This window comes from Coregonus clupeaformis, chromosome 20, assembly GCF_020615455.1.
Source record: "Coregonus clupeaformis isolate EN_2021a chromosome 20, ASM2061545v1, whole genome shotgun sequence".
Classification (NCBI taxonomy): Eukaryota; Metazoa; Chordata; class Actinopteri; order Salmoniformes; family Salmonidae; genus Coregonus; species Coregonus clupeaformis.
In genome coordinates this window covers 39,214,180-39,235,309 of record NC_059211.1, presented here as the reverse complement: position 1 = coordinate 39,235,309, position 21,130 = coordinate 39,214,180, and the positions used below count along the sequence as shown (strand labels likewise).

Below are 21,130 nucleotides of genomic sequence, written 5' to 3'. Positions count from 1 at the left end.
GGTCTACAATTTTGTTTCTGGTGTCCTTTGACAGCTCTTTGGTCTTGGCCATAGTGGAGTTTGGAGTGTGACTGTTTGAGGTTGTGGACAGGTGTATTTTATACTGATAACAAGTTCAAACAGGTGCCATTAATACAGGTAACGAGTGGAGGACAGAGGAGCCTCTTAAAGAATAAGTTACAGGTCTGTGAGAGCCAGAAAACTTGCTTGTTTGTAGGTGACCAAATACTTATTTTCCACCATAATTTGCAAATAAATTCATTAAAAATCCTACAATGTGATTTTCTGGATTTTTTCTCTCTCAATTTGTTTGTCATAGTTGACGTGTACCTATGATGAAAATTACAGGCCTCTCTCATCTTTTTAAGTGGGAGAACTTGCACAATTGGTGGCTGACTAAATACTTTTTTTCCCCACTGTATATACACCTGTTCTGAAAGGCCCCAGAGTCTGCAACACCACTAAGCAAGGGGCACCACCAAGCAAGTGGCACCATGAAGACCAAGGAACTCTCCAAACATGTCAGGGACAAAGTTGTGTAGAAGTACAGATCAGGGCTGGGTTATAAAAAAATATCTGAAACTTTGAACATCCCACGGAGCACCATTAAATCCATTATAAAAAAATGGAGAGAATATGGCACCACAACAAACCTGCCAAGAGAGGGTCGCCCGCCAAAACTCACGGACCAGGCAAGGAGGGCATTAATCAGAGAGGCAACAAAGAGACCAAAGATAACCCTGAAGGAACTGGAAAGCTCCACAGCGGAGATTGGACTATCTGTCCATAGGACCACTTTAAGCCGTACACTCCACAGAGCTGGTGGCAGCATCATGCTGTGGGGATGTTTTTCATCGGCAGGGACTGGGAACTGGTCAGAATTGAAGGAATGATGGATGGCGCTAAATACAGGGAAGTTCTTGAGGGAAACCTGTTTCAGTCTTCCAGAGATTTGAGACTGGAACGGAGGTTCACCTTCCAGCAGGACAATGACCCTAAGCATACTGCTAAAGCAACACTCGAGTGGTTTAAAGGGAAACATTTAAATGTCTTGGAATGGCCTATTAAGAATCTGTGGTATGACTTAAAGACTGCTGTACACAAGCGGAACCCATCCAACTTGAAGGAGCAGTTTTGCCTTGAAGAATGGGCAAAAATCCCAGTGGCTAGATGTACCAAGCTTATAGAGACACACCCCAAGAGACTTGCAGCTGTAATTGCTGCAAAATGTGGCTCTCCAAAGTATTGACATTGGGGGGTGAATAGTTATGCATGCTCAAGTTTTCAGTTTTTTTGTATTATTTCTTGTTTGTTTCACAATAAAAAATAATTTGCATCTTCAAAGTGGTAGGCATGTTGTGTAAATCAAATTATACAAACCCCCCAAAAATCCATTTTAATTCCAGGTTGTAAGGCAACAAAATAGGAAAAATGCCAAGGGGGGTGAATAATTTCGCAAGCCACTGTATATATATATTTTATTTATTTATTATTTTCTCCTAACCCTACCACCCCTCCCTTAATTGGGGTAAACTAATGGACAACAAAAACACGTAAGCTTCTACTTCCATCTTATACATACTATATACATTTTACGGACACAATGTATTTCACAATAGTTATCTTTTGTTTGTTTTTAATCCCATCCTTCAGCTACTCTTAACCCCTCCCATCTATCTCTGAAGACCATCCAGTTTGATTTCTGTTTGCCATATAGTTTTAACTGTGCTGTTTCACGAAAGTTCTGAACCTATATAGATTTTATGGACACAGTATATTTTACATTAGTTATCTTGTTGTTTTTAGTCCCACCCTTCAGCTCCACGCAACCCCTACCATCTATCTAAAAAATGTATTTATATTTGTCATATATTTTTCTACTGTGCTGTGATGTTTCACAAAAACCTAAACCTTTATATTCTCATAGTTTCTACAGATTGTAAATTAAAGAAACATTTTTGCTAAAAGTATTGTTATATTATTGATCGATTGACTATCACTTTTCAAATCACCCAGCAGTGCTATTTGCAGAGTTAGCATTCCTGGACCTGCGACCAAAAACAAGCTACATTTAGACAGAACCAAAACAAATTATCTAATGATTCTGTCTCTTCGCAGAACAATCTACAACCAACATTCTATTGGTTGTAAGAATTTTGTATAATAATTTCAATTGAATCGGTACATAAAAATTCTCTTCCCAACTATTTTGTAATCTATATGGCACAGCTGTCATTTTTTTGGTCCTTAAATGAAACTGGTATACTTTTTTATTTATCATAATTTTCTTTAACCAATTTTGGTCTTTAATGCAGGGCCAACAGACAAGTTCCTTACTTTTTCCCCCTTCCACTTGCCTCTTCCATTTTTGCGGTAATGATGCAATTAGTTGGTTGTAATTTTGGGTAGAGAAGACATTTCCATATATTTTTGTTAGCTGCTTGTGTGACCGAACACAACCAGTCCTATTTATGATATAATTTACAAAGATTATACTTTTTTTTTTTATTATTATATATGACTTTTTTTTATTATCAATTATTATATTTGAGTTTAACATAATATTTGTTGTATTATTTGTTCTGTCTTTTCTGGTGGATTAAACTGAAATTACAACCAACTTTCTATGGCTTGTTTTAAAAATAGCTATATTTTGGAGATGATGTCATTTTCAAATAACCAAAAGTGAGAGGTTGTAATCTGAATAAAGGGGAAAAGGCCATTCTTGAACATGGTGAGACAATCTTACTAATCTGCTAGAGAACCAGTTCGGATTTAAGTATAATTTTTGTATGACTGAAGCCTATAGTGAGAGGTCTAATTCTTTGATATTTAATCATTTCTGCCCTCCGAATTCATATTAATTATATAAATAGGCCCATTTAATTTTGTCTGGCTTGACATTCCAAATAAAAAATTTTTTTTTTTTGCTCATATAATTTAAAAACAGGTCGCTAGGTGTAGGTAAGGCCACAAGCAAATAGGTAAACTGGGATATGACTATAGACAGGTATTTTCCTTTCCATGGTAGCAAGATCTTATCTATTTTTTTCTAACTTTCTATAAAATTGTATTGTTGTGAGAATGTCTTTCTTTTGGGATATGAATATTGAGTATGTCCAAGTCACCGTCAGACCATTTTATTGGTAAACTACACGGTAATGTAAAAGTTAAATTTTTTAGTGATCCAGTACGTAATATAGTAGGTTAGAGAAAGTATCTAGATCCTCTATGAGGCTATGGAGGTATCCAGATTGTGGATTTAAAAGAAAACATGAATCATCAGCATATAATGACACTTTTGTTTTTAAGCCCTGGATTTCTAGACCCTTGATATTATTGTTGGATCTGATTTTAAAGCTAACGTTTTGATGGCCAAAATAAAAAGATATGCCGACAGTGGACAACCTTGTTTTACTCCTCTTGACAGTTTTTAATACTTTCTGAGAAGTAGCCATTATTTACTATTGTCACGATCGTTATAAGAGGAAGACCAAGGCGCAGCGTGGTAAGCGTACATACTTTTATTTAATTAACGTACTTGACACACGATCAAAACAAAACAACAAACGATACGTGAAGTCCTAGGTTAAACACCAAAACAAACCTTACGGAACAAGATCCCACAAATAACTAGTGCCAACAGGCTGCCTAAGTATGGTTCCCAATCAGAGACAACGAGAATCAGCTGCCTCTGATTGGGAACCACCCTGGCCAACATAGAAACTCCACACCCTGGCTCAACATATAAGAGTCCCCAGAGCCAGGGCGTGACAGTACCCAAAAGGCGCGGACTGCGACCGCGCCAACCAAACACAATAGGGTAGGGGCCGGGTGGGCATTCCGCCTCGGCTCCGGGCGTGACCACCACTCTCTCTCTACCCCCCCGTAGCGCCCCTGGTCTGGTCTGGCCCCGCTGGCCGGAGCTGGACTGGACATCGGTGGAGCGGATTGCTTTGGCTCCGGTGTGGAGCAGCTGACCGGTGCCGAACCAGGCACCGGTGGAATAGGAACGGGCCGGACTGGGCTGACGACGCGCACCACTGGCTTGGTGCAGGGAGCAGGAACAGGCCGGACCGGGCTGGCGACGCGCACCACTGGCTTGGTGCGGGGAGCAGCAACGGGCCGGACCGGGCTGGCGACGCGCACCACTGCCTTGGTGCGAGGAGCAGGAACGGGCCGGACCGGGCTGGCGACGCGCACCACTGGCTTGGTGCGGGGAGCAGGAACGGGCCTGACCATACTGGGAACACACACCACTGCCTTGTGCGGGAATCAGGAACGGGCCGGACCGGACTGGTGACACACACCACTTGCTTGGTGCGAGGAGCGGGTCTGGGTTTCCACATAATCCTCCGCTCCCTCTGCTGCCTACTCAGTTCCTCTCGCCGTGCCTCCACACTATCCTTCTCCCTCGTGACCAGTGACCCCCGTAACCTGGCGGCCTCCTCTGCCAACCTGCTGAACCGCTCTATCGCGGCCTCCCGCTGCCTCGTCGTCCACGGCGTGAGCCCCCCCTAAATTTTTTTGGGGCTTGTCTCTCCCCCATGCTCATGGCCTCCATCCCTCTTGCCAGACTCTCACTCATCTCCTCCCAGGTCCATCCTCTCTCCTCGTCACGCTGCTTGATCCAGTAGAGGTGGGATCTTCTGTCACGATCGTTATAAGAGGAAGACCAAGGCGCAGCGTGGTAAGCGTACATACTTTTAATGAGTACTTTTCACCAACAACAAAACGATACGTGAAGTCCTAGGTTAAACACCAAAACAAACCTTACGGAACAAGATCCCACAAATAACTAGTGCCAACAGGCTGCCTAAGTATGGTTCCCAATCAGAGACAACAAGAATCAGCTGCCTCTGATTGGGAACCACCCTGGCCAACATAGAAAACACGAACTAGAACAAAACATAGAAAATCACACATAGAAACTCCACACCCTGGCTTGACAACTATTTTACACCTAGGGTTACTATACATAACTTGAACCCTTTGTATAGAGATTCTCCAAAATTGAAATGTTCCAGGCATTAATGTATAAAGAACTTCTTTCAAAATATTGTTTGGTGAATCATGGGTGACTCCGTCATTTGTAACAAGTTTCAGTAAATTCTTTTTGGTAGCATTTTTCCATCCAGTTCGCTTAATTTTTTATAATATATTACACTTGATCTTTCTTGAATAAGTTCCTCCATTGCTCTGTAACTTATTGTCGAATGTCAACCCAATTATATTTTCATTTAAATATGTTGCTTTTGAGGAAACATACACACTTTTCTCCAGAAAGTCCTTAGCATGCACGCTTTTCTTCAGATTATTTTTTATTTTTATTGAATATTAAAACATACAATCTACTTGCAGTGAAGCCGCTCAACATTTACATTACATTCAGTCATCTAACAGACTCCCATCCAGTACGACCAACAGAAGCAACCAGGGTCAACGCCCTGCTCAAGGGCACATTGGCAGATCTCCCACAAGTTCAAAAACGGGGACCCGAACCAGCGACCTATCAGCCACCGGTCAAAGCTCCCAACCGCCAGGCCACCAGCCCTCCAAGATCCCCCAAACAGTTCCCCCGTGGGCTGCCCCTCAACCATCCGAGACCCCCCACTCCCACTTGTCTTCAATTCCACATCCCATTCCTCAGCTTCCCTCAGCCCATCCCACCTACCTCTGCTGGCCACCCTCTTCGGATTTCTACGCACCATGTATCTTTCAACTATGCTGTGATGTTTAACACACAATTTGAATCTATCTAATCAAATAGAATCCACAGATTGCGAGTTGAAGATAAATACTTTTACTAAGAGCATTAGTATATTAGTAATTGGTGAGTTTGTTAGTATAAGTCAAATGTTATGCTCCTTTCTCTTGAAGGACAGGTGGTGGATGAAAAATAATGGCTATGGATGGTCTCTAGAATTAACAAAACATAAGCTAACTCTTCTTATGAAGACCTTTTTCATAATGCATTGTAGACTCACTTGCCTTTGATCCATCCATAGTCATAAGAACAAAGGCACTGCTTTTGCAATTAAAAAGCTTTTATCAGCCACACATCAGGTTGTCATGTTGCCGAAGCACTCTCTGTTTTCTCTCTCAGCACACAAGGTGTTAGAGGTTGTTGCCATTTAGCCAGATGCCTCTGTGATCCATGAGCAGGTATTAGAATGCCAACAAGGATTTCAAACGTTATGTCTGTCACTGATTTCTCTACCCCCACAAGTCAAGCCTTTCCAGATCCATGCAGGAAGGGAAACTACTGTACCCTGCTAACATTTCCCTAGTAGCAGACTACATTCTGTTTGTATGCTACTACAAGTATTGAAGTACACATGTCTGTAGACAGATAGGAAGGGCAGATAGAAAGCCTTGGCTCTGTGCAGCGCCTAAATAACCTGATGAAAGGGTACATTGAAAGGGACAATGACATGACATGATATGCATGCCATTGCAATTTTCCTACAGTGTATATTAAGTACATATGCAATACAATCTTCTAATAGGCTATTGTCATGGTTCCACCTGTCACCAGAGGGCAACAGAGACCGTCCTAGAGACTATTATGACACTCAGGTGTTTTCTATTTTCTAATTATGAGTTCCCTTTTAAGAGAGGTGTATTTGTTTCCCTTTGCAGTAGCTTAATTTGTTAGTCATGTTAGTCATTTGCCTCCTGAGTAAGTTTTCTAGTCCTAGTGTTTGTTGTTTTCTCAGCGTTACTGTAATCCTGCTGTTACCTATTCTCAGTAAAGTACTTACATTAACTTTTACCACTGATTTCTCGTTTGGTCTATTCTCTGCTCCTGTGTCCAACCTCATGATGTCACAGCAAGCTACTTCCACCAACATGGACCCAGAAGAGATCACCATCATCAAGAATGTTATAACCCACCAAGGAGCACTGTTGGGATGGCAACAAGAACAACTCTCCCAAATATCTGAGACCCTTCGGGCACTTACCAATTCCCTCCTACCACGGCCCAACCCCAACCCAGGGGGAGCCAATGCCCAAGTCTCATCGCCCAGTACTACAGGCGTTGCCATTGTTCTTCCAGGGAACCTGCACCGGGAACCCAAGATCCCTGCCCCCGAGCGGTACGACGGTTACCCGGGAGGATGCAAGGGGTTCCTTACTCAGTGCTCTCTGGTGTTTGAGTTACAGTCCTCCTCGTTCCACACCGATCGAGCCATGATCGCCTACATCATCTCTCTACTCTCAGGCTGGGCCCTGGCATGGGCTATGGCGGTTTGGGAACAGCAGACACCATCCTGCAGCTCCATACTAGCCTTCACTGCCGAGTTGCGACGAGTCTTTGACCACCCAGTCGGCGGACGAGAAGCAGCAAGCCGACTGTTCAGACTCCGCCAAGGGGACAGACCAGTGGCTGACTTCGCCATTGAGTTCTGCACCCTCGCCGCTGAGAGCGGGTGGAATACGGAGGCACTGGTTACCACTTTTCACCAGGGTCTGTCTAATCCAATCAAGGATGAACTGGCTGCTCGAGAACTGGGAGAGGATCTCAAGTCACTGAAAACACTGGCAATCAGGAGTGACAACCGCATCCAAGGACGTGTGAGACAGCGCTTTTTTGACACTACCGGTATCCCGGTTTCCTGAGCACCCCAAGCCTCTCGAGCACAGCATTGAGGAACCCATGCAGCTGGGACGCACACGTCTGAGCCCACAGGACCGTGACAAGCGCATGCGCAAAGGCTGCTGCCTCTGTTGCGGAGGTCTCGGCCATTGCCGTGCTCCATGTCCACAGTTGACAGGAAATTCCAGGGCTCGTCAGGTCAAGGGGAAACCCTGACGGGAGTTGCTGGAGGCAGGGTTCATTCACCCTTCTATATCCCCAGCTGGTGCAGACTTCTTCTTCGTGGGTAAGAGGGATTGATTACAGAGGGCTGAACAGGATTACTATTAAGAATTGTTACCCTCTACCCCTGATGTCCGCCGCCTTGGAGTTGGCTCAAGGGGCCCAATTCTTCACCAAGCTGGACCTCTGCAATGCTTACAATCTGGTGAAAATCAGGGAGGGTGATGAATGGAAGACTGCCTTTAACACCCCTAGTGGCCACTATGAGTATTTAGTCATGCCCTTCGGATTATCTAACTCACCGGCCGTCTTCCAAGCATTGGTCAATGACACGCTTAGGGATATGTTGAATCGGTTCGTCTTTGTTTACCTCGACGACATCCTGATCTTTTCCAAGATCCTTCCGGAACACATCTTGCATGTCCACCTAGTCCTGAGGCGTCTCCTGCAGAGCCAACCATATGTCAAGATTGAGAAATGTGAATTCCACGCATCCCAAGTTCCTTTCCTGGGTCACATTATCTCTACCGCCAGCATCCAAATGGACCCCGTTAAGGTTAAGTCCAGCGGTTCCTCGGGTTTGCCAATTTTTACAGGCATTATATATGCAACTTTGGTGCGGTGGCAGCACCTCTCACGGTCCTAACCCGCAAGTCCAAGACTTGTTTTTTCTGGAACCCTGAGGCTGACAGGGCATTCATGGAGCTCAATGGACGTTTCACCTCCAGACCCATCCTCATTCATCCTGATCCTACTCGTCCCTTCGTGGTAGAGGTGGACGCCTCGGACACCGGAGCAGGGGCGGTCCTTTCACAGCGGTACGCAACTACGATGTAGGCAACCGGGAGCTCTTGGCAGTAAAGTTGGCTCTTGAAGGGTGGAGACACTGGTTGGAGGGGGCACCTCATCCTTTCGTTATCTGGATGGACCATAAGAACTTGGCCTCCATTCAAGAATCCAAGAGGTTGAACGTTCGCCAGGCTAGTTGGGCTCAGTTTTTTAACAGGTTCAACTTCACACTAGCCAAGAATCAGAAGGCAGACGCCCTGTCCTGTCAGCACGATGTCTCTAATGAGCAGAGGGACTCCGAGCCTTGAGACCCTGGTCCGACAAGCCCAGAACTGAGAACCTGACCCCGATGGGGGTCCCGCTAACAGGCTCTATGTTCCGCGATCAGTCCGGTCGCAAGTACTACAATGGGGACACATCTCTAAATTGTCTGGGCACCCAGGGGTTAATTGGACACTGGAGTTCCTGAAGCGGATATTCTGGTGGCCCAACATGACTGAGGATGTGAGGTCCTTCGTGACAGCCTGCACCACCTGTGCCCAAACTAAATCTTCACGACAGTGATGGCTGGATTGCTCCAACCTCTGCCTATCCCCAGCCAGCCCTGGTCCCACCTGTCTGTAGACTTTATCACAGGGTTACCTCCTTCCCAAGGGCTGACCACTATCCTGGTGGTCGTTGATCGGTTCTCCAAAGCAGCCCATCTCATCGCTTTGCCCAAGTTTCCCTCAGCGAGGGAGACCGCTAATCTCTTGATTACCTATGTCTTTCGATTACACGGACTTCCCCAGGACATTGTCTCGGATCGTGGACCCCAGTTCGTGGCGTGGTATTGGAAAGCCTTCTACTCCCTGTTGGGGGCGTCGGTGAGTCTCTCCTCTGGGTTCCACCCACAGTCGGAAGGGCAGACTGAGCGGGTCAACCAGGAACTGGAGAAATTCCTCCGCTGTTTTGTCTCTTCTCAGGCCGTCAACTGGAGCAAGTTCCTCGTCTGGGCGGAGTATGCTCACAGCACACTGCCGAACTCATCCACTGGACTGTCGCCGTTTGAGTGTCAGTTCGGGTTTGCCCCCCATTTCCTGAACAGGAGGCCGAAGTGGGGGTGCCATCAGCTGAGGAGTTCATTCGCCGACGTTGCGGCACCTGGATCAGAGCATGACCCACCTTGCTCCGCTCCTCTGTCTGACATCAACACCAGGCAAACTGACACCGAAGGCCTCTTCGGCTCCTCCAACCGGGTCAACGGGTATGGCTGTCCACCCGTGATCTTCCCTTAAAGGTGGACTTGCGGAAGCTCGCTCCGTGCTACGTTGGACCATTCAATATTCTGAGTCGCATCAACCCGGTCACCTACCGTCTCCAGCTTCCCAGGTCTATGAAGGTCTGTCCATCCTTCCATGTCTCCCAACTCAAGCTGGTACGAACCAGTCCCTTCTCTCCCCCCACACCTGCCCCTCCGCCTCCTCGACTTATTGATGGCCACCCGGCCTACACACGTCTGTTGGAGGCTCGTCGGGTCCGAGGTGCCCTGCCGTACCTGGTGGACTGTGAGGGTTACGGTCCCGAGGAGCGGGCGTGGGTGCCTGCCCAGGACATCCTGGGTTCGGGATTTCAACTAACTCCGTGGTGGTCGCCCTGGCTCCGCAGCTGGAGCCGCTTCTAAAAGGGGAGCGGGGGGGGGGTACTGTCATGGTTCCACCTGTCACCAGAGGGCAACAGAGACCGTCCTAGAGACTATTATGACACTCAGGTGTTTTCTATTTCCTAATTATGAGTTCCCTTTTAAGAGAGGTGTGTTTTCTGTTTCCCTTTTCAGTAGCTTGATTCATTTGTCATGTGTGTTTGCCTCCTGAGTACGTTTTCTAGTGTTTGTTGTTTTCTCAGCGTTACTGTAATCCTGCTGTTACCTATTCTCAGTAAAGTACTTACATTTACTTTTACCACTGATTCCTCGTATGGTCTATTCTCTGCTCCTGGGTCGAACCTCATTATGTCACAGATATAGATAGCATGGTTACAGATTTAACACTTTTAAACAGTATGGGCTCTATTTTTGGCTGGTGTTAAGCAAGCACAATTGTCAAACGCATGCCCGTTGGCAGTTTCAACCTGTTAAAGACAACGCTGTACTATCCTTGCGCCAGGATTGGTAATTTACCTGTCTTATATGAGCTCGCTTGCGCTGAGGTGGGAGTGGTGGCAGTATCTGAGGTGTGTCCTTAAAAACGTGTGCCAATTTCAGGCAGAGCTGGTGGGGATATTTAAGACCAACCAAAAGCTGGTCTTAGCAGTAACATGGTTGGTTATGGCATGGATTTTGACAGTGGAAGCGTAGCCTATTCAGCCATGACTCACAGGGCCATATGCGCATGGAACAAGAGAGATGTGCTTTTTGTGCCTGTAAACCTCGTATTTTAGAAACATTTTATTAAAACCCTGCCTCATCAAACCTCTCAATGAAAACTTTTTTTTTTGTCCTGCCCAATGCATTTACCAAGTAGTCAAGACTATCAATAAAGGGTTTGGCTCGTGAGACCGCTTTGAAATAAATCTTAATCACCAAAGCTTTATTAAAAGTTCATGTTTGGGTGCAGCAAAACAGTGAGCAGAAATTCCCTTTTAATCTATGTAATTTACATTATTTTAGCCAGTTCCTAGTATTATTTTTGATGTGCATAAAAATAAAACTCAATATAGGCTACATGTCCATCTGGAACGACAGATGAGATGAAGCCGGTGAGGTGACCCATGTATTTAGAAACATTAAGATATATTTCTGTAACAATTGCTTTTTTTCAGTTTCATTTAATAAAAAAACAAGCCCCCAGTAGGCTACCCTTACCCTACTGTTCAACAGCAATGAGTTGGGTATCTTTCTTATACTGGCCATGCATTGGCCAAGTAGCCTATCCATAAGGTTTCTATATGTTCTACTCGTGAGGCTTTGCCATCATGCTTTTGCATTATTCACAATTCACATAGGCTTACCTGCAGTGCATACTCCATTCGGCTAGTATCCATCCCCATTTCCAAAGAGCACCTCTTGTCTGGTTACGAAAGACGTGCTCCACCAAACATATTCAAATTATTCAGTCCTATAACACCATATCAACGGACAATGGTAGGCCTAGGCTATATCCTGCCTAGGCCTACCGTTGCCTCACATATATAATTACATTTCCGGGAACCTAGTATTTTTAATTTGAGGAGAAGCCTATCCTCATTTAATTCAATTACAACAATGTTGACTGTCAACACTCCAAACATATTGAGCAAAACAAATTTTTTTTGTGTTGTTATTTCTCTTTACTGTAGCCTATGCTATTTAATAAACTGTATAGTATCAATCCACAATATACTAGGACAATAATATTATGTGCTCCCAGCCGAATTGGAGTTGATGACAGTGCAAAGGCAGTCAGTTACCTACAGAGCTTGAGACAAAGGATTGCAGTATTAAGCCATGAAACGCGTTGATTGGCCAGTGAGTGGACAAGCCCTCATCACGTCTACTATTTATTTATTCATCAAAACCTTGCCCTTTTGCACAACCGTCAGCTATTGCGCTCATAATTCCTGCTGTGAAAATAGCAAAAATATTTCTGACACATCCCTGGACCTATAATGCTACTGCCAGCTCTAAGATTACCATTGCGTTATGTTTGTTAAAATAGAGCCCTGAATGTACCATTTACATTCTGCGTTGCATATGCTGAATTTCAAATGTTTCAAAGGCTGAGACAGATTTGGCCTAGATACGCAGCCTTCACCTCAGTCTGAGCCTCTGGCATAGTCTTGCATACGTCAAATCATATCAAATTTAATTTGCCACATGCGCCGAATACAACAGGTGTAGACATTTCAGTGAAATGCTAACTTACAAGCCCTTAACCAACAAAGCAAAGTAACAAAACAAAAAAAAGTGTTAAGCAAAAAAACTAAACTAAAAAAAATTTAAACTAAAGGGGGGCTATATACAGTGGGGAAAAAAGTATTTAGTCAGCCACCAATTGTGCAAGTTCTCCCACTTAAAAAGATGAGAGAGGCCTGTAATTTTCATCATAGGTACACGTCAACTATGACAGACAAAATGCGAAAAACCAATCCAGAAAATCACATTGTAGGATTTTTAATGAATTTATTTGCAAATTATGGTGGAAAATAAGTATTTGATCACCTACAAACAAGCAAGATTTCTGGCTCTCACAGACCTGTAACTTCTTCTTTAAGAGGCTCCTCTTTCCTCCACTCGTTACCTGTATTAATGGCACCTGTTTGAACTTGTTATCAGTATAAAAGACACCTGTCCACAACCTCAAACAGTCACACTCCAAACTCCACTATGGCCAAGACCAAAGAGCTGTCAGAAACAAAATTGTAGACCTGCACCAGACTGGGAAGACTGAATCTGCAATAGGTAAGCAGCTTGGTTTGAAGAAATCAACTGTTGGAGCAATTATTCGGAAATGGAAGACATACAAGACCACTGATAATCTCCCTTGATCTGGGGCTCCACGCAAGATCTCACCCTGTGGGGTCAAAATGATCACAAGAATGGTGAGCAAAAATCCCAGAACCACACGGGGGGACCTAGTGAATGACCTGCAGAGAGCTGGGACCAAAGTAACAAAGCCTACCATCAGTAACACACTACGCCGCCAGGGACTCAAATCCTGCAGTGCAAGACGTGTCCCCCTGCTTAAGCCAGTACATGTCCAGGCCCGTCTGAAGTTTGCTAGAGTGCATTTGGATGATCCAGAAGAGGATTGGGAGAATGTCATATGGTCAGATGAAACCAAAATATAACTTTTTGGTAAAAACTCAACTCGTCGTGTTTGGAGGACAAAGAATGCTGAGTTGCATCCAAAGAACACCATACCTACTGTGAAGCATGGGGGTGGAAACATCATGCTTTGGGGCTGTTTTTCTGCAAAGGGACCAGGACGACTGATCCGTGTAAAGGAAAGAATGAATGGGGCCATGTATCGTGAGTCTTTCAGCATGACAATGATCCCAAACACACCGCCCGGGCAACGGAGGAGTGGCTTCGTAAGAAGCATTTCAAGGTCCTGGAGTGGCCTAGCAAGTCTCCAGATCTCAACCCCATAGAAAATCTTTGGAGGGAGTTGAAAGTCCGTGTTGCCCAGCGACAGCCCCAAAATATCACTGCTCTAGAGGAGATCTGCATGGAGGAATGGGCCAAAATACCAGCAACAGTGTGTGAAAACATTGTGAAGACTTACAGAAAACGTTTGACCTGTGTCATTGTCAACAAAGGGTATATAACAAAGTATTGAGAAACCAAAGTATTTGGTTATTGACCAAATACTTATTTTTCACCATAATTTGCAAATAAATTCATAAAAAATCCTACAATGTGATTTTCTGGATTAGTTTTTCTCATTTTGTCTGTCATAGTTGACATGTACCTATGATGAAAATTACAGGCCTCTCTCATCTTTTTAAGTGGGAGAACTTGCACAATTGGTGGCTGACTAAATACTTTTTTCCCCCACTGTACAGGGGGGTACCGGTGCAGCGTCAATGTGCGGGGGCACCGGCTAGTCAAGGTAATTGAGGTAATATGTACATGTGGGTAGAGTTAAAGTGACTATGCATCAATAATAAACAGATTAGCAGCATAGTAAAAAATGGGGACGGTGGGGGGGCAGTGCAAATTGTCCGGGTAGCCATGATTAGCTGTTCAGGAGTCTTATGGCTTGGGGGTAGAAGCTGTTGAGAAGCCTTTTGGACCTAGACTTGGTGCTCCAGTACCGCTTGCCGTTCAGTAGCAGAGAGAACAGTCTATGACTAGGGTGGCTGGAGTCTTTGACAATTTTGAGGGCCTTCCTCTGACACTGCCTAGTATAGAGGTCCTGGATGCCAGGAAGCTTGGCCCCAGTGATGTGCTGGGCCGTACGCACTACCCTCTGTAGTGCCTTGCGGTCGGAGGCTGAGCAGTTGCCATACCAGGCGGTGATGCAACCAGTCAGGATGCTCTCGATGGTGCAGCTGTAGAACTTTTTGAGGATCTGAGGACCCATGCCAAATGTTTTCAGTCTCCTGAGGGGGAATAGGCTTTGTCGTGCCCTCTTCACGACTGTCTTGATGTGTTTGGACCATGATAGTTCATTGGTGATGTGGACACCAAGGAACTTGAAGCTCTCAACCTGTTCCACTACAGCCCCGTCAATGAGAATGGGGGCGTGCTCAGTCCAATTTTTTTTCCTGTAGTCCACAATCATCTCCTTTGTCTTGATCACGTTGAGGGAGAGGTTGTTATCCTGGCACCACATGGCCAGGTCTCTGACCTCCTCCCTTTAGGCTGTCTCATCGTTGTCAGTGATCAGGCCTACCACTGTTGTGTCGTCGGCAAACTTAATGAAGGTGTTGGAGTCGTGCCTGGCCATGCAGTCATGGGTGAACAGGGAGTACAGGAGGGGACTGAGCACGCACCCCTGAGGGGCCCCCGTGTTGAGGATCAGCGTGGCAGATGTGTTGTTACCTACCCTTACCACCTGGGGGCGGCCCGTCAGGAAGTCCAGGATCCAGTTGCAGAGGGAGGTGTTTAGTCCCAGGATCCTTAGCTTAGTGATGAGCTTTGAGGGCACTATGGTGTTGAATGCTGAGTATGTGAGTATGTATTTGTGTGTACGTGCACGCACATGAGTATGTGCACGTGTCCTAGTGAATATGTTATTCTGCGTGTTACTGTTATTCCTTCTGTGCATCAAATGTCACAGATTACCTCCGGTTTAACCTACATTTCCACATACCTACTCTCTTTAAGTAATGTGCCACTCTCCCCCAGCATCCGGTTATATGATCAATGCATTTCAGTGCTATAGCTCCATCTCTAGGGCACTGTCCACATTGATGTGCATGGAAATGTCTGTCTGTATCTGTCAGAGCTATCTTGGTGTCAATGTTATACAGTATTGAGATGCTAAGGAAATGGGTTAGCCTGTGTGGAGGTATAATAGTCAGTCTGTTTTCTGTATGTGACTTTGAATCTGTTTCTTTCAATGATTGCCTTTGTCTATTGTAGAACATAACCGTTTTATAAGACTGCTGTGTGTATTTCTCTCCACAGATTTCTTTCCTGGCAGAGATGGGTTTTGGGGGTGTACTCCTCTACGTGGACCCATGTGACAGCCCCAGTGACCAGAGCATGTGGCACAAAGCCTTTGGGGTCACCCTCAACCCCGGGGGAGACCCCTCCACCCCTGGATACCCCAGTATTGGTGAGTGAGTGTGCTGTACCCCCTCTCTGAAGATGATCCTGGATCAGTATGAGGTGAATCAATAAGTCATGACCGTCAGACAGTTCAGAGAGTGACCACAGAACACCCTATTCTCTACACAGTACATCCTTCTCATTTTAATAGGAGCTCCTCTGGATTCCCTCTCTTATATTTCCTCTTTAGATGCTGAAGCATCTTGCGCCAAATTTGATCTTGCGCAAAAGTCTAATGCGTGCACAAAGTCCTCAGAGGCCCTCTGTGTTGATAATATATATGGTGTGTGTGTGTTTGTGTCCGGGTGGAGTACAACCAGGGAGAGAGAAAGAGAGATTGAATAGATAAGGCATTCAAAAGTTGCTTTGTTTGTTTTCAGATAGTGACTTGACAATGAGGTTTAGGATTAATAGGAACAGAACAGTGGAAACTGAAACTGTAAAGCCAAGAGAATGTCCAAGTAAACAATAACAGTATCTAAGATATCTATTACAAATCCCTCAGAAATTGATACAAACATAATGATAATACTGCATATATTCTTGCATGCATGATTCTGTTCTTAACGCTCGTCACTGGTACAGAAAGCAGAGGCTCTTGAACCCTCCTTACCGGTCTCATATCGCGTGAAGAAGACATGGCTGCCATGTTAGTGTGAGGCAAATTCACACCCCTCTCTAGACTCTATCATCACTCTCACTTCAGCCTGTCACTGGGGGGCCTGTGTCATCATCTTTAGTAATCACTTCAGATGTCTAGCACTCAGCACGCCGACCAGCATGTGGCTTATCATTACACACCAACCTGTCTTTAATGTCTCATATCATTATCAATAGCAACGACTCCAGTGTCAACTCCTGCAGCTAGCAAAGGCCTCACGTGACTCGCATTCTCTCATTAAAATACTCCTCTCAGAAACCTGAGAAGAGGAGAATTGATTCAATAAGCATTACAATGCCATTAAGAGCATACACAGCTTATTCTCTGCCTTTTCTGCGTAGCTGCATAATGAATAATGGTGATATGATTGTTTCCATGATAATAGAGAATAGTTTCTTTACTCAGTTGATTTGTGTTAGTAATGTTGGCTACATCTGGCCAGAATCTAAATCACAGCACATTCTCCCTCTCTGAGTCACTGTCCATGATCCTGGTCTACTGTAGTTAAATTCTCACCACATGACTGTGGTCCTCTCTGGCTCCCTTTCTATCTGGCCTCAGCCTCCTGGCCTGCCTGCCTGCCCTGGCTGGCTGGCTGCTCGTTGGGGACGCATCATTACTGCTGAAGTACCTTTGTCCTGCTAAGGGTCTGAGTAACACGGTGGCAGGACACAGATGAGGCTGCTAACAGATGCCTGGCCAGATGTTGGATGTCTGCACTTTCACCAGTACCACCGGTTGCTGCATCCAAGTGCACCACCTGGAAGATGAGGAGGTGATGGGAGAGGACACTTTACTACTCCTTACGGCCATCCCACTGGGCACGAACGTCATTCCAATGTCTAGGTTTGATTTACATTTGGTTGAGTTGTCAACCAACGTGAATTTATCGTGAAATCAACAACAAATGTCACCATGTCATTGGATTTAGTTAATATAAATAATAATATAATATGCCATTTAGCAGACGCTTTTATCCAAAGCGACTTACAGTCATGCGTGCATACATTTTTTTTTGTGTATGGGTGGTCCCGGGGATCGAACCCACTACCTTGGCGTTACAAGCGCCGTGCTCTACCAGCTGAGCTACAGAGAACCACGTTGTGCTGTGTTAAAAGTTTAGTTAAAAGTTGTGTGAAAAAAAAACTACATTCCCTTATGTTGACTTTTTGCAAATCCATTTTCTATGTTGATTCAACGTCATCACATTTATTAAAAATTTTTGACGTGGAAATAACGTTGATTCAACATATTTTTGCCCAGTGGGATGCTGTCTTCCATAAAACACATACTATAATAAATGTTTTGAGCAGATTAAAAAAAAATGTTGCTAAACCATTTGAATATAATCCTTTATTCTGTCCATATACTGTAATGCAGATAGAAAATATGGTCTAGGCATAACGTTACAGCCTTCTATTTGTCCTCGAATAGCCACAGCAAGTCATTTAATATTCATAAATCAATAGACTGTAGTGGTATTCAATACTTTTCATTTTCTGTTTTTGCTTTGATTCCGTAGTTCATTATTCATCAATTGGCATGTCAGTAGTCTGTGTGTTGATTTTTTATTAGAGAAATCCTTGTAGAATTATCGCTGTGCTGTATTGTCACATTGCCTGCTGGGAAAGGCAAAGTAAATCAAAGCACTCTCTTTTGAAACATGCTGTTTCTCAGTTTACTCCTGAATGTGAAAGCTGCGGTTGCTCACACAGAGGGAGCATGTGTAGGGAGGGAAATTGAGACAGATCTGCCAAGACCCACCAAGCAAATTGTGTTTGCTTACATATGTACAGCAGGTGTTCCTGGGCTGCTTTACATTACACTGGCATGGGATCCATCCCTGCACTGAGAATTGTAGTTGAGCTTTGATACCCATGGGTTGGCTGTGTTCTGAGGGCAGTGGTTCTGTGCAGAACATACCTACATTTACACTGAGTGTACAAAACATTAGGAACACCTGCTCTTTCCATGACATAGACTGACCAGGTGAATCCAGGTGAAAGCTATGATCCCTTATTGATGTCATTTTTTAAATCCACTTCAATCAGTGTAGATGAAGGGGAGGAGACAGATTAAAGAACGATTTTTAAGCCTTGAGACATGGATTGTGTATGTGTGCCATACAGAGGGGTGAATGGGCAAGACAAAATATTTAAGTGCCTTTGAATGAGTGTGTCAAGAACTGCAATGCTGCTGGATTTTTCAATCTCAACAGTTTCCCGTGTGTATCAAGAATAGTCCACCACCCAAAGGACATCCAGCAAACTTGGCACAACTGTGGGAAGCATTGGAGTCAACATGGGCCAGCATCCCTATGGAATGCTTTCGACACCTCGTAGAGTCCATGCCCTGACGAATTGAGTCTGTTCTGAGGTTAAAAGGAGGGGGATGCAACTCAATATTAGGAAGGTATTGTTAATGTTTTGTACTGTCGTTGTACATTTATATTTTAGTCATTTAGCAGATGCTCTTATCCAGGGTGACTTACAGGAGCAATTAGGGTTAAGTGCCTTGCTCAAGGGCACATCGACAGATTTTTCACCTAGTCAGCTCGGGGATTCAAACCAGCAACCTTTCACTCTTAGCCGCTAGGCTACCTGCTTCAACACAGTAACAGAGTGCACTGTGAACCAAATGCACAGAATATTTGCCCATTCAGACTGTTCCTGTGTTTGAAAGGGACATATTTTGACATTTTTCCATGAACTGAACTGATGACTGGGTAGAAAAACAAAACAAAACAAAAACAAGAAAGGCTGCTGCAGCCACCTGAATATTTATATGCAAGTGAGGCAATAATTGATTTAGACATTTTTATCTGAAGCGTCTTGTCTTTTGCCAAGCTGTAGCAATTTCCTCATCCATTTGATTCAGTTGCCATGTTATTTATGTTGTTTGGTTTGGATGAATTTTCAGCTCTGTTTACCAAATGATGACTGCTGCAGGCCACAAAAACGGCTGTGTGCATTAAAGCCCCACGCTCTTTATTAGTTGACTGCTGTGCTTTTGGGGAGAGGGGGTTACTGATCGCATAATTGCATTAACCTTTAAAGTGAAGCTGATGTTCCCTCTCTTCTCTCTCTTCCTCCTCCTCTCCATATCTGAGAGAAAGATAGCAGCACCGAACAAGTGGGAACTTCAAACAATTTTTACATGTTAATTTCAATTCGCTGACAGGTGGGTCTATTCACATGGAAAGAATTGTATCCCTTGGGTTATTTAGAAACCTTGTTGAAGTCAAAAGAAGCCTTTGAATAGAAATGTAGTCATTTGCATATTTATTTAAATAGGCAGCTGCTATGGTACCAATGTTTGAGGCTTTAATGAACAAATGGCTGCCATCGCTAACTGGGAGGTACGCGTTCTCCATGCAATGTCACTTATGGCCATCACAATGTGTCTAATCTTTTCCCCTTTTCACTTCTTTCTCTACAGTCCCATGTAGCTCAGTTGGTAGAGCATGGCGCTTGCAACGCCAGGGTTGTGGGTTTGTTTCCCACGGGGGGCCAGTATGAAAATATATGCACTCACTAACTGTAAGTCGCTCTGGATAAGAGCGTCTGCTAAATGACAAAAAAGCAATGCAAATAGTCCGGGTAGCCATGATTAGCTGTTCAGGAGTCTTATGGCTTGGGGGTAGAAGCCTTTTGGACCTAGACTTGGTGCTCCGGTACAACTTGCCATGCGGTAGCAGAGAGAACAGTCTATGACTAGTGTGGCTGGAGTCTTTGACAATTTTTAGGGCCTTCCTCTGACACTGCCTGGTATAGAGGTCCTGGATGGCAGGAAGCTTGGCCCCAGTGATGTACTGGGCCGTACGTACTACCCTCTGTAGTGCCTTGCGGTCGGAGGCCGAGCAGTTGCCATACCAGGCGGTGATGCAACCAGTCAGGATGCTCTCGATGGTGCAGCTGTAGAACTTTTTGAGGATCTGAGGACCCATGCCAAATCTTTTCAGTCTCCTGAGGGGGAATAGGCTTTGCCGTGCCCTCTTCACGACTGTCTTGGTGTGTTTGGACCATGATAGTTTGTTGGTGATGTGGACACCAAGGAACTTGAAGCTCTCAACCTGTTCCACTACAGCCCCGTCGATGAGAATGGGGGCGAGCTCAGTCCTCTTTTTTTTTCCTGTAGTCCACAATCATCTCCTTTGTCTTGATCACGTTGAGGGAGAGGTTGTTATCCTGGCACCACATGGCCAGGTCTCTGACCTCCTCCCTATAGGCTGTCTCATCGTTGTCGGTGATCTACAACTGTTGTGTCGTCGGCAAACTCAATGATGGTGTTGGAGTCGTGCCTGACCATGCAGTCATGGGTGAACAGGGAGTACAGGACGGGACTGCCCGTCAAGAAGTCCAGGATCCAGTTGCAGAGGGAGGTGTTTAGTCCCAGGGTCCTTAGCTTAGTGATAAGCTTTGAGGGTACTATGGTGTTGAACGCTGAGCTGTAGTCAATGAATAGCATTCTCACGTAGGTGTTCCTCTTGTCCAGGTGGGAAAGGGCAGTATGGAGTGCAATAGAGATTGCATCATCTGTGGATCTGTTAGGGCGGTATGCAAATTGGAGTGGGTCTAGGGTTTCTGGGATAATGGTATTGATGTGAGCCATGACCAGCCTT

The 21,130-nt window shown here is 44.9% G+C and overlaps 1 protein-coding gene across 1 annotated transcript in view; it reads left to right on the top strand.

Annotated features, from left to right (window-relative positions):
• Positions 1 to 21,130, top strand: part of LOC121533381 (inactive N-acetylated-alpha-linked acidic dipeptidase-like protein 2) — a 199,904-nt gene that overhangs the window by 59,332 nt on the left and 119,442 nt on the right. The window contains exon 4 of the mRNA XM_041839270.1: positions 15,705 to 15,855. Coding sequence (XP_041695204.1) covers positions 15,705 to 15,855 — 151 coding nt within the window. The remainder of the gene's footprint in view (positions 1 to 15,704; positions 15,856 to 21,130) is intronic.